Source organism: Capsella rubella, unplaced genomic scaffold (genome assembly GCF_000375325.1).
Source record: "Capsella rubella cultivar Monte Gargano unplaced genomic scaffold, Caprub1_0 scaffold_3, whole genome shotgun sequence".
NCBI classification, from domain to species: Eukaryota; Viridiplantae; Streptophyta; class Magnoliopsida; order Brassicales; family Brassicaceae; genus Capsella; species Capsella rubella.
Genome location: NW_006238921.1, coordinates 7,643,353 through 7,655,207, shown reverse-complemented (window position 1 = coordinate 7,655,207; position 11,855 = coordinate 7,643,353). Strand labels below are relative to the sequence as shown.

Below are 11,855 nucleotides of genomic sequence, written 5' to 3'. Positions count from 1 at the left end.
TCATGTCCATATTAATTATCGCAACTTATACAACATGTACATCTTTTTTTTTTTTTTGCTTCTTTCAGCAGTATAACGTCCATAGAGCTTTTGCAGCTGAAAATAAAGTGAAGTCTTTTGATCACTGAATCATCAAAAACTGGTACTATTAAATCTCACAAGCTGAAAATAGAAACATTTCACAGAAGTCAAAACTTTTTTTTTGTGAATCACAATCGAATCCTATTCATCCAACTTACTACCTACTAATTATTTTAAATCACAAGAGCGGAACTTATTTGTCAACTAGTGTTGACTAATCTATTGAGATCAACTAATCTTATTTTTAATATTGCACAATGTCTTCTCTAAACTTTGGAAGAGGAAGGGACTCTTCTAATCCGAAGGGGTTCACCATTCTTCTTCCGCCTTTGGGCTCGAGGAAGTGTAGAGACAATTCTTTTTTTAACGACAGTAAGCACATGTCAGGAAACAGAGTTTTTTTCTTTTCTTTCTCAGCTACAGGCTCCATTGATGGTAAGAGACCCCCCTCGTCCTCCGAGCGTGATCCTCGTTTTAGATTCACAGTTATGACTCATGTGGGTAGGTGGGTTCATGAATACGATGACTATGGAAGCAATTAAATAATCAGGACCAAATAATACTGGCCACAGTTACGAGAAGCCGTCAAGTCGACTTAATCATTTAGGACTTTGGATACGTCGTTTAGCTTTAGCGAAACAACAAACAACCCTCACGTTTCGTTCATAAAGGCTGAAGCTTTTTCTGTTTTTTGTTTGTTGATTGAGCTCTGTTGCTCACTTGCTTGCTTCTTCTTCTACAATGGTGGTTTCGATTGGTACGACTTTACCCATTTTACTTAATCATTGGTTCTTTGTCTTAGTGCTTTAAAGTTTTCATTTTTTGTTGTCGGGTTGTGTTCTTGAGTTGTGTGTAAGGTTCTTCGTAGGAAAAATACAAACTTTTAGAATCTCACGAGTTGAAAACAATCTCTATGCGTTCAAATTCAAGCATTAATAGCAACTATATATTGGGATAATTAGAATCTCTCCACTTGGCTTCTTAATGCTTTTTCACTTTTTTTGTTTTGTTTTTGGTGATGGTGTTCTTGGGTTGTGTATAGGTTTTTTGTAAGCAAAAATAAAAATAAAAAAAACTTTTGGAATCTAACGCGTTTAAAATACTCTCTATGTGTTCAATCATTGATACTACATATGGTGGGATCATTAAAATCTCCCCACTTTGCTACTCGTGTCCCTCTAAAAGACAAAAAATAGTTTCTAACTAAAACTTCTATAAAGTAAAAAGGTATAAAGTATGTATAGATATGTTGACGATTTGCTTATTGTTATCTCTTGTTATGGGTTTTTGTATAATGCAGGGAGCCTTCCATGGTGTGACGTTGAACTGAATTTGGCTTCTTCTTGCTTCCAAAGAACCGCTATAGATTTCTTAAATCTCTTGTTTCTCTGCATCTTCTACTTGCTCTTGGTAGCTGGTTGTGTTTCCAAACATTTTATAGTCCGGCGCCGCAAGAGAGGATGGGTCTTTGTGGCTGCAGCTATAGGCTGTGTTATTACTAGCATCATTTTTCTTGGTGTTGGATTAGATAGTTTGATTCATGGTGCTAATGACGTCAACGAAATCCCCTGGCTTGCTTGCTTTGTTGAAGGGATCATTTGGGTCTCACTTGCCGTTTCCATGCTTGTTAATGGCTCCAAGTGGATTAAAGTTCTTGAATCTGTTTGGTGGATGTCTTTTGCATTGTTGGATTTAGCAGCAAAGAGTGGGATGCTTTTGCAGGGAAATGGTATCCGAAGCTTTGACGTCATTACCTCTCCTATGAGTCTTTTGCTTCTCCTTTGCTCCTGGATGAATTTGAGATCTTCTTCTGCAGCAGCTCAAGATTGCAGTGAAACAGGACTATCTGATCCTCTATTAACTGAAAATCCTAGAAAAGAACGTGCAAGGTTAGCAACAGCTGGATATTTCAGCATTCTGACGTTCTCTTGGATGAATCCTTTACTCTCGCTGGGATTCAAGAAACCATTGTCCCGAGAAGATATCCCAAGTGTAGTCCCGGAAGATGAGGCTGAATTAGCTTACAATAAATTTTCTCAAGCATGGGATACGCTTCTTGCAGATGGAAGCTCATCTAAGGAAAGAAACTTGGTGTTTAGGGCCGTTGCAAAAGTTTACTTCAAGGAAAACATATTCATAACAATATGTGCATTTTTCAGAACAGTTGCGGTTGTATCTCTTCCATTAATGCTATATGTCTTTGTCGATTATGCAAACAGTGACCACAGGGATCTCCGAAATGGTTTCTTCAACTTAGCTTGTCTAGTTATGCTGAAGCTAGTTGAATCCTTGTCAATGAGACATTGGTATTTTGCATCAAGAAGATCAGGAATGAGGATTAGATCGGCGCTTATGGTAGCTGCGTACAAAAAGCAGCTAAAGCTATCAAGTTTGGGGAGAAAAAGGCATTCATCTGGGGAGATTGTTAATTATATCGCGGTGGATGCATATCGTATGGGAGAATTCTTATGGTGGTTCCACTCGGGATGGAGCCTTACGCTGCAGCTTTTGCTTTCTACAGCTGTACTTTTTAGAGTGGTTGGAGCAGGAGCTTTTCCAGGTTTAATTCTTCTTCTCCTGTGTGGTCTCCTTAATCTGCCATTCGCAAAGATGCTACAGAACTACCAGACCCAGTTCATGATTGCGCAGGATAAGCGATTGAGGTCTACGTCAGAGATTTTGAACAGCATGAAAGTCATTAAGCTGCAGTCTTGGGAAGAGGAGTTCAAGAAAAAGATAAATACCTATCGTGATGAAGAATTCAAATGGTTGGCTAAGGCTCAGCTGACGAAGGCCTTTGGTAGTTTTTTGTATTGGATGTCTCCAACAATAGTTTCTTCTGTTATTTTCGTTGGATGTGCACTATTGAAGAGCGCGCCACTGAATGCAAGCACCATTTTCACGGTTTTAGCTACACTAAGAGTTATGTCAGAGCCAGCTAAAATTATACCTGAGGCCATTTCTGCTATCATCCAAGTCAATGTCTCTTTCGACAGGATAAACAACTTCTTGCTTGATGACGAGCTAAAGATTGATGAAATTGAAAGAAGTGGTCTAGAGAAATCTGGAACAACAGTGGATATTCAATTAGGAAACTTCAGTTGGGATCCAGAAACTAAGACTCCAACCCTTCGAGATATACAATTGGAAGTTAAGCACGGGCAAAAAGTTGCAGTTTGTGGACCAGTTGGGGCAGGAAAATCATCGCTGTTACATGCAGTACTTGGAGAAATACCTAAAGTTTCCGGAACTGTAAGCAAAAGAGCCACGAAGACTGACTTTAACTTTGTTTAAATAGTATAAATATTGATGTTGTCTAATTGAAAAACAGGTAAAGCTCTCTGGGTCAATCGCTTATGTTTCTCAGACAGCGTGGATCCAAAGTGGTACCATCCGGGATAATATTCTCTATGGCAAGCCCATGGAAGCTAGAAGATATAATGCTGCTGTTGAAGCATGTGAGTTGGATAAAGACATGATCGGTTTTGGACATGGTGACCTCACAGAAATAGGAGAAAGAGGGGTTAACTTGAGTGGAGGACAAAAGCAAAGGATTCAGCTGGCTCGTGCTGTCTACGCAGATGCTGATGTTTACCTCCTTGATGATCCTTTTAGTGCTGTGGATGCACATACAGCTGGAGTTCTTTTTCATGTAAGTGAGAGCATTGATTTCAAAGAAGCTTTTCTTAATGACTGCTTCTTAATAGGTTGAACTGTGACTGCAGAAATGTATTGAAGATTCGCTGAAGGAAAAAACTGTCATTCTGGTCACTCACCAAGTCGAGTTTCTCTCAAAAGTTGATCAAATTCTGGTAAAACTTGAGTATCAGCAAATTAAAAAAACTATGTCTACGTCTTGACTGTTTCACTATTAATTATTAATGTTCTTGATCAGGTTATGGAGGAAGGAAGAATAACTCAGTTAGGAAAGTATGAGGAGCTCTTAATGATGGGGACTGCATTCCAACAACTGGTGAATGCTCATAATGATGCAGTAACTGTATTACCTTTAGCGAGTAATGAAAGCCTCGGAGACCTTAGGAAAGGGGGTCAAGGCAGTGAGATAAGAAACATGACGGTGGTAGAAAAAATCGAAGAAGAGATGGAAACAATTAATGTTCCAGGGGTACAACTTACACAAGAAGAAGAAAAAGAGAGCGGTTATGTTGGGTTGAAACCTTTTTTGGACTATTTCAGTGTCTCTCGAGGATGGTTTCTTTTATGGTCAAGTATATTGAGTCAGGTTGGCTTTGTAGTTTTTCAAGCAGCCTCAACATACTGGCTGGCTTTTGCCATAGGGATCCCTCAACTCACGAATCTAATGCTTATTGGAGTGTACTGCATTATCTCAACTCTTAGTGCTGGTTTTGTATACACGAGAGGTCTTACAACTGCTCATTTTGGACTAAAAGCTTCTAAGGCTTTTTTCTCTGGTTTCACAAATGCAGTCTTCAAAGCCCCGATGCTTTTCTTTGATTCTACTCCCGTTGGGCGCATTCTCACTCGAGTAAGATCGCTTTACTTTCATGTCTATGAATCACGTATATGAATACATTTACAGCTCAATGTATGATGTGGTTGACTGTAACATTTGCAGGCTTCGTCTGATTTGAACGTCTTGGACTTTGACATCCCATTCGCCTTCATATTTGTGGTAGGACCGGCTATTGAGCTTGTTGCATCTCTTATCATCATGACATACGTTACATGGCAAGTAATTATCATCGCTCTTCTTGCTTTGGCAGCCACAAAAGTTGTTCAGGTACATGTTGCGATTTTACTTCTTTTTCAATTCATTTTATGCAGCAAAGAATTCACTATTAACATCCACTTCTTCGTTGAAAAAAAGGATTACTATTTAGCCTCTGCAAGGGAGCTGATTAGAATCAATGGAACAACCAAAGCTCCAGTGATGAATTATGCTGCAGAAACCTTACTTGGAGTGGTGACAATACGAGCTTTTGGAACGGTAGAGAGATTCTTCAAAAACTACTTACACCTAGTTGATGCAGATGCGGTGCTATTCTTTCTGTCTAATGCAGCCATGGAGTGGGTGATTCTGAGGATAGAGACTCTACAGAATGTGACCTTGTTCACTTGTGCACTTCTGCTTACCCTTATCCCCAAGGGCTACATAACTCCAGGTACATGAATTATTTAACTCATCTCATCACATCTTCACATCTTGCGTAAATATAGAATGAGATGTTGTTTGAAAAATCTGTTGTATTGAAGGTATTCATCAAGTTGAAAGGTTCTGCGTGAAATTTTGCCTTTGTGTTGCAGGCCTCGTTGGGCTTTCTCTCTCCTATGCATTAACATTGACACAAACTCAGGTGTTTATGACCCGATGGTATTGCACCTTATCAAATTCAGTCATTTCAGTAGAGAGGATAAAACAATATATGAATATACCAGAAGAACCTCCTGCAATTGTGGATGATAGAAGACCACCTTCCTCATGGCCTTCCAATGGTACAATTCACTTGCAGGAGCTTAAGGTTAGAAGAAAACATATGTGTTACAAGATGATAGTAATAATTATGCTTAAGGCACTGAGTTGCGTCACTTATTTGTTTCAGATAAGATATCGTCCCAATGCTCCGTTAGTTCTCAAAGGAATCTCTTGCACATTTAGGGAAGGGACAAGAGTAGGAGTTGTTGGGAGAACGGGAAGTGGGAAAAGCACGTTAATCAGTGCTTTGTTTCGTTTGGTAGAACCAACAAGTGGTTGCATATTGATTGATGGCATTGACATAAGTAAGATTGGCCTAAAGGACCTAAGAATGAAACTCAGCATCATACCTCAAGAACCAACTCTTTTCCGTGGGTGCATAAGGACCAACCTTGATCCTTTAGGTGTTTACTCCGATGTTGAAATATGGAAGGTGAGATAAGAAACAAGAATGAGATTTCTACATCACAGATTGAAACCCTTCCTTATAAAACTATTTCTTTTGCAGGCTCTAGAGAAGTGTCAGCTCAAGACGACGGTTAGCAATCTGCCTAATAAGCTTGATTCTTCAGGTAACTGAAAAACAGTATTGTTTCAATTTCACTTCACCAAATGGGCGTTAAACTTATGTTTATTATTTGTTATTGGTGGGACGAAATTAAAAGTGAGTGATGAAGGAGAGAACTGGAGTGTGGGACAGAGACAACTGTTCTGTCTTGGAAGAGTTTTGTTAAAAAGAAACAAAATATTAGTGTTAGATGAAGCTACAGCTTCCATTGATTCAGCAACTGATGCAATCATTCAAAGAATCATAAGAGAAGAGTTTGCAGAGTGCACGGTGATCACAGTTGCACATAGAGTACCAACGGTCATAGACAGTGACATGGTCATGGTTCTCTCCTTTGGTAAACAACTTTTTTCTTTAATGAATTAACCAACTCTGTCTTTTCATCTCTTATAAAGCTGTTATCATGACCAATATATGGGTTTTTGGTTTTGGACAGGTGATCTAGTGGAGTACAACGAGCCTTCAAGGCTAATGGAGAGTGATTCTTACTTCTCCAAGCTTGTTGCTGAGTATTGGGCTAGTTGCAGAGGAAACTCTTCTCAAAATCTCCAATCATAGGCCTTATTATCTTTACTTATAGCTGCTAGTAGAAGGGGTAACTCTTCCCAGAATCTCCAAGTATTAGTATTGGGCTTGTTACTTATCATTACTTGGTAAGCTGTTGTTTGGATAGTGGAATCGTAATAATCACTCTGTTGAAGTGTGTCCCTAAGTTTCGAATGATGTTGAAACTGTTTGTATTGTTTCTCGTTACTGTGTTCAATATACAAATATATATATATCTATATATACAATGGTAAAGCTACTTAAGGATTCTTGTCAAATCTTTTCCACAAATGCTTATGTGGTTATCTTGCCGTGGATGTCACTGGACTTCCTCTCTCATGGTTAATACATACAATAGTATAGTTAGTAGCTCACCAACCCAATGTTCATCATTCAGTTAAAGGACAGAAATTACAATAATACCCTTTCACCCACTCCAAACATTGCTTTTTATATGGAACACTGATTCATTATCATCGTCAGACGTCAGTTGCTCTGTCTTTTAGTCTCAAACACAAAACTTGATATTAACTTGTCGAGATCATGTCGGCACAAGAAGTGATGATCGCTGGTCAGAAACAGAACAGTAGTAACGGCGACGTCATTTTCCGATCAAAATTGCCGGATATTAACATCCCTAACCACCTCCCACTCCACGACTATATCTTCGAAAACATCTCTGAGTTCGCCGCTAAACCATGTTTGATCAACAGCCCTACCGGCGAGGTATACTCTTACGCCGACGTCCACGCCACGTCTCGCAAAATCGCCGCCGGTCTTCAAAAACTCGGCTTGAAGCAACACGACGTAGTAATGCTCCTTCTCCCTAACTCGCCGGAAGTAGTCCTCACGTTCCTCGCCGCCTCCTTTATCGGAGCAACCACCACCTCCGCGAACCCTTTCTTTACCCCAGCGGAGATATCTAAACAGGCCAAAGCCTCCGCCGCGAAACTCATCGTCACACAATCCCAATTCGCCGATAAAATCAAGAACCTCCAAAACGAAGGCGTTACGGTCGTAATCACCGATGACGTCATACCTGAAGGCTGCCTCAGCTTCTCTGAGCTGACTCAGTCCGGAGACCTCCGGGTCAACACGGAGATTTCGCCGGACGACGTCGTGGCGCTGCCTTACTCGTCAGGCACGACGGGACTCCCTAAAGGAGTGATGCTAACACACAAAGGTCTCGTCACGAGCGTGTCGCAGCAAGTCGACGGCGAGAATCCGAACCTTTACTTCCACAAAGACGACGTGATCCTCTGCGTCTTGCCTATGTTCCACATCTACGCACTCAACTCCATCATGCTCTGTAGTCTCAGAGTCGGTGCCACGATCTTGGTAATGCCCAAATTCGAGATCACTCTCTTGCTAGAGCAGATTCAGAGGTGTAAAGTCACGGTGGCTATGGTCGTGCCACCGATCGTTTTAGCTATGGCAAAGTCGCCGGAGACGGAGAAGTATGATCTGAGTTCGGTGAGGATCATAAAGTCAGGTGCAGCTCCGCTTGGTAAAGAGCTTGAAGATGCTATTAGTGCTAAGTTTCCTAACGCCAAGCTTGGTCAGGTTTGTCTCCACTCTAATTCTATTTTGGAATAATTGTGAGTTTAGTACATTTTTTAAACTTAATTAGCAAAATAGTACAATCACTATTTATAATTGGCAAATTAGTCAGTTTTTACTATTCTCACTATTTGGAAGACATTAGAACCCCTTCAACTTTCTCATATTTACACAAATGCCATTAAACACATATTTTTCATTTATTTCTTTTTTCTTTTTAATTACATTCTCCCTTCAATCTAAAAACTAAAATACTAGTCAATGAAATTTTTTTTTTTACAAGTTTCAAATATATAAAAATCTATGTTTTTTCTCTATTATATGATATGCATTTTGTTTGAAGATTTTATTTGATAATAACAAATAATTTTCATTACTTTTAGATATGTACAATTTACTAAGTGTACGGATCTAATCCGTACAACTTAAAACGTGTACATATGTACATCTGTACAACTTAATAATTGTACAAATATTAGTATACAAGTCGTAAACGATTGTACACGTATTTGTACAATAGGATATATGTACAAATACAATTGTACAGATCAAACTGTATATTTATTATATGTACAGAAAAATGTATGTATAAAAACTATATACAATGATATATGTATAGATATAATTGTATGTATATTGACTATTATATTGTATTATACATGTATTTGTACAATATGATATATATGTACAAATACAATTGTACAGATCAAACTGTACACAAATTATATGTACAAATGAATTGTACGGATGCCTTTTGTACATCTACCTTTTTGTAATTTACCACCACTACACTATACCCCACTTTCTCATGTATCTCACACATTCTCTATGTCACATAGTGGACCCATTGTTTATTTATCTAATTTTGAATAGTAAATGTACTATATTACAAATTAAGTTTTGAAAATGTACTATAATGCTAATTTTCCCTTCTATTTTTGTGTTCTTTCATTGAATGTGAATATTATGAGTATCGTAACGTTTCATATGGTATCTTTGGTTTTTGGACTTATTTGATTCAGTTTACTATATGCAAACTGACATTTGAAAAAATGGAAATTAATGAAATTACTATTAGTTTAAACATTCGTTTGAAAGTTAATAATAATTCACAACCAAAGTTAGGCGATAACGTTTATATTGTAGGATTAATTATTCTGCGTCGCTAAAGTCTAAACAATTCTATCATCTTTTCACCAAACTTTTTTATTTTTCGTATAATATATTTGTTGAGTAGGTGAAAAGATGAGTTGCAGTAGGTAGTGTAATTCAAATTACATACGCAAATCCAGTTACGTGTTTTAAAATTTCAGTAATTACTTGCGACGTAACTCGTCTTGGTTGACATAAATATAGATTTTAATTTGGATGTAAATAAGATTGATTTATTTGGAAAAACCTGATTTGGACTTGGTTTATTCCGTTTTCTGACGTTTTGTATAATAGTTAAACTAGTTTATTGCTTTCGTTTAGATTGAGTACTGTAAAAAATAAAAAATCTATAACTGAAATTGCCCTGAGGATACGTCAAATAATATACTATGTAGTGAATAGTTTACGAATATTTGAATTTATTATAATCATGCATGCAAACGCAAATAGCCAAATTGTGTTTTGTGTTTGAGAAATTGAAACGTTTGAAGTCTAAAACGATACATTTTGGAAAGAGTAGGGCTATGGGATGACAGAGGCAGGTCCAGTGCTAGCAATGTCGCTAGGGTTCGCGAAAGAGCCGTTTCCTGTGAAATCAGGAGCTTGTGGTACAGTCGTGAGGAACGCCGAGATGAAGATACTTGATCCAGACACTGGAGACTCCTTGCCTAGGAACAAATCAGGCGAAATATGCATCCGTGGCCACCAAATCATGAAAGGCTACCTCAATGATCCCGTGGCCACTGCCTCGACGATCGATGAAGATGGTTGGCTTCACACCGGAGACGTTGGATTCATAGATGAAGACGATGAGCTTTTCATCGTTGATCGATTGAAAGAAATCATCAAGTACAAAGGGTTTCAAGTGGCTCCAGCTGAGCTAGAGTCTCTCCTCATTGCTCATCCAGAGATCAACGATGTTGCCGTCGTCGCGTATGTGAACTTTGAAATATGTTTTGTGGTTTTTTTTGGTCAAGAACATGCAATATGGGAAACAAAGAAGACATTAGCACAAACCAATATTATGTTTTAAAGTCGTTTGTTTGTTATTTATTTCTCCAATTTTGTTTATTTTAATGTGCAGAATGAAAGAAGAAGATGCTGGTGAAGTTCCTGTTGCGTTTGTGGTGCGATCAAAAGATTCAAATATATCAGAAGATGAAATCAAGCAATTTGTGTCAAAACAGGTTAGCTAACTATCTAATTGGTTAATTCTTTTTTTTTTATATAATGAAAAATTAAATAAATGATCGACCTCGACGCTCATATATATTGTGTGTGTGATTTCATGAACAGGTTGTGTTTTATAAGAGAATCAACAAAGTGTTCTTCACTGACTCCATTCCTAAAGCTCCATCAGGGAAGATATTGAGGAAGGATCTAAGAGCAAAACTAGCTAATATGGATTGATGAACTAAAGTTTTTTTAAACATGATCCACATGTAGGCACACACATATATATGCATGTTATCTTGTCACATAAAGATGAAAAACGAAGTTTCATTTATTTTGAACAGAAGAAATAAACTTACAGGATCATATTTGCTCCATGTTCTGATGGTAAACATGTAATGGAGGTATATATGGTTGTTGTTAATTTGGTGGAAAAACTTGTTAATTATACCTTGTTTATAGTATGACTCATACTGTATGAGTCTATGGCATTATTATTATGCCTTAAAAGATGAAGCAACATAGCAATTCTCCCAAAAGGGGTACTTTAAAATATAGTTACTGAGGTTTTGTTGTTTTTGTATATAAATTAAAGCTAGCCGGATCGGTTAGTAGGGTAAGCTCATGTTAGGTGAAGATTTGAAGAGACTACAGTGATCAAAATTTGAATTTCAGATATATGACAAAAATTCGTTTATATTTGACTATTGGTGGTTCAATAAGTCATACTCCTTTAGAAGTCAATGTCACTGTATTTGGTGTCACCAAATTCCGAATATTTGTTGGTAATTCCAATTACCATTCTATGACACCACAAAAATAGCACATTAACAATTTTTGGGGTTATGGCCGTATAACATATTGCTTTTAATTAAGTGACATACAATAGTCCTATCCATAATTACTCTTCGTCTTATAGAATTACTGAAAACTTAAGACTAAATATGTATGCCTAAGACGCAAACAAATGAGCATTTGGGCGAGTTAGAGAAGTTGTAAGTTGTAAGAATATGATCAGAATATGTTCTTCTATAAAAACTCAAAAGATATACAATTACTTTTGACGCAGAAATCACACTTATCGAATTAGGTGTATGGAAATGTCTGGTTACATGAAAAAAAAAAAAAGAAGAAGAGAGAAGTGTATAGAGCTGTCTACTACTAACAATAGTAAATTTCTTTTGTTGTGGAAAATATTTAGATTTCAGTATTGTAAAATTGGTCCGGGTGGTCCAACAAAAACTTAATAGATGACGACGCGTTAAGTCAAGTTGAGTCGCGTTGTTGTTTTGCTTGGTTCAATCTCTCGACTACGCGTTA

At 37.7% G+C, this 11,855-nt stretch overlaps 2 protein-coding genes across 4 annotated transcripts; both read left to right on the top strand.

The window, feature by feature from the left end:
- Positions 1-71: 71 nt before the first annotated feature.
- On the top strand, positions 72-6,893 carry LOC17891795 (ABC transporter C family member 8). Of its 3 annotated transcripts, XM_023785419.1 has the most exons (13): positions 83-142; positions 499-838; positions 1,382-3,333; positions 3,413-3,733; positions 3,807-3,893; positions 3,977-4,588; positions 4,679-4,843; positions 4,931-5,225; positions 5,368-5,582; positions 5,664-5,969; positions 6,045-6,108; positions 6,202-6,441; positions 6,541-6,893. In XM_023785419.1, exons 2-13 carry the CDS (start codon positions 823-825, stop codon positions 6,660-6,662), a joined length of 4,395 nt encoding a protein of 1,464 aa, XP_023641187.1. In that variant the 5' UTR covers positions 83-142; positions 499-822; the 3' UTR covers positions 6,663-6,893. The 3 variants fall into 3 exon arrangements, with proteins under 3 accessions (XP_006299594.2, XP_023641187.1, XP_023641188.1); XM_006299532.2 differs by having other exon boundaries at positions 72-838; XM_023785420.1 differs by lacking the exons at positions 83-142; positions 499-838 and having other exon boundaries at positions 2,525-2,641; positions 2,731-3,333.
- A 109-nt stretch (positions 6,894-7,002) lies between these two features.
- On the top strand, positions 7,003-10,999 carry LOC17890764 (4-coumarate--CoA ligase 2). Its single transcript, XM_006297304.2, has 4 exons — positions 7,003-8,213; positions 9,883-10,295; positions 10,447-10,549; positions 10,659-10,999. Exons 1-4 carry the CDS (start codon positions 7,194-7,196, stop codon positions 10,770-10,772), a joined length of 1,650 nt encoding a protein of 549 aa, XP_006297366.1. The 5' UTR covers positions 7,003-7,193; the 3' UTR covers positions 10,773-10,999.
- The last annotated feature ends 856 nt before the right edge of the window (positions 11,000-11,855 follow it).

Coding starts and splice junctions, on each gene's coding strand:
- LOC17891795 (XM_006299532.2), top strand. Junction 3,894..3,976: donor CAAAAGTTGATCAAATTCTG/GTAAAACTTGAG, acceptor GTTCTTGATCAG/GTTATGGAGGAAGGAAGAAT. Junction 6,442..6,540: donor GGTCATGGTTCTCTCCTTTG/GTAAACAACTTT, acceptor GGTTTTGGACAG/GTGATCTAGTGGAGTACAAC.
- LOC17890764 (XM_006297304.2), top strand. CDS start 7,194: ATGTCGGCACAAGAAGTGATGATCGCTGGTCAGAAACAGAACAGTAGT. Junction 8,214..9,882: donor CTAACGCCAAGCTTGGTCAG/GTTTGTCTCCAC, acceptor TGGAAAGAGTAG/GGCTATGGGATGACAGAGGC. Junction 10,550..10,658: donor AGCAATTTGTGTCAAAACAG/GTTAGCTAACTA, acceptor TTTCATGAACAG/GTTGTGTTTTATAAGAGAAT.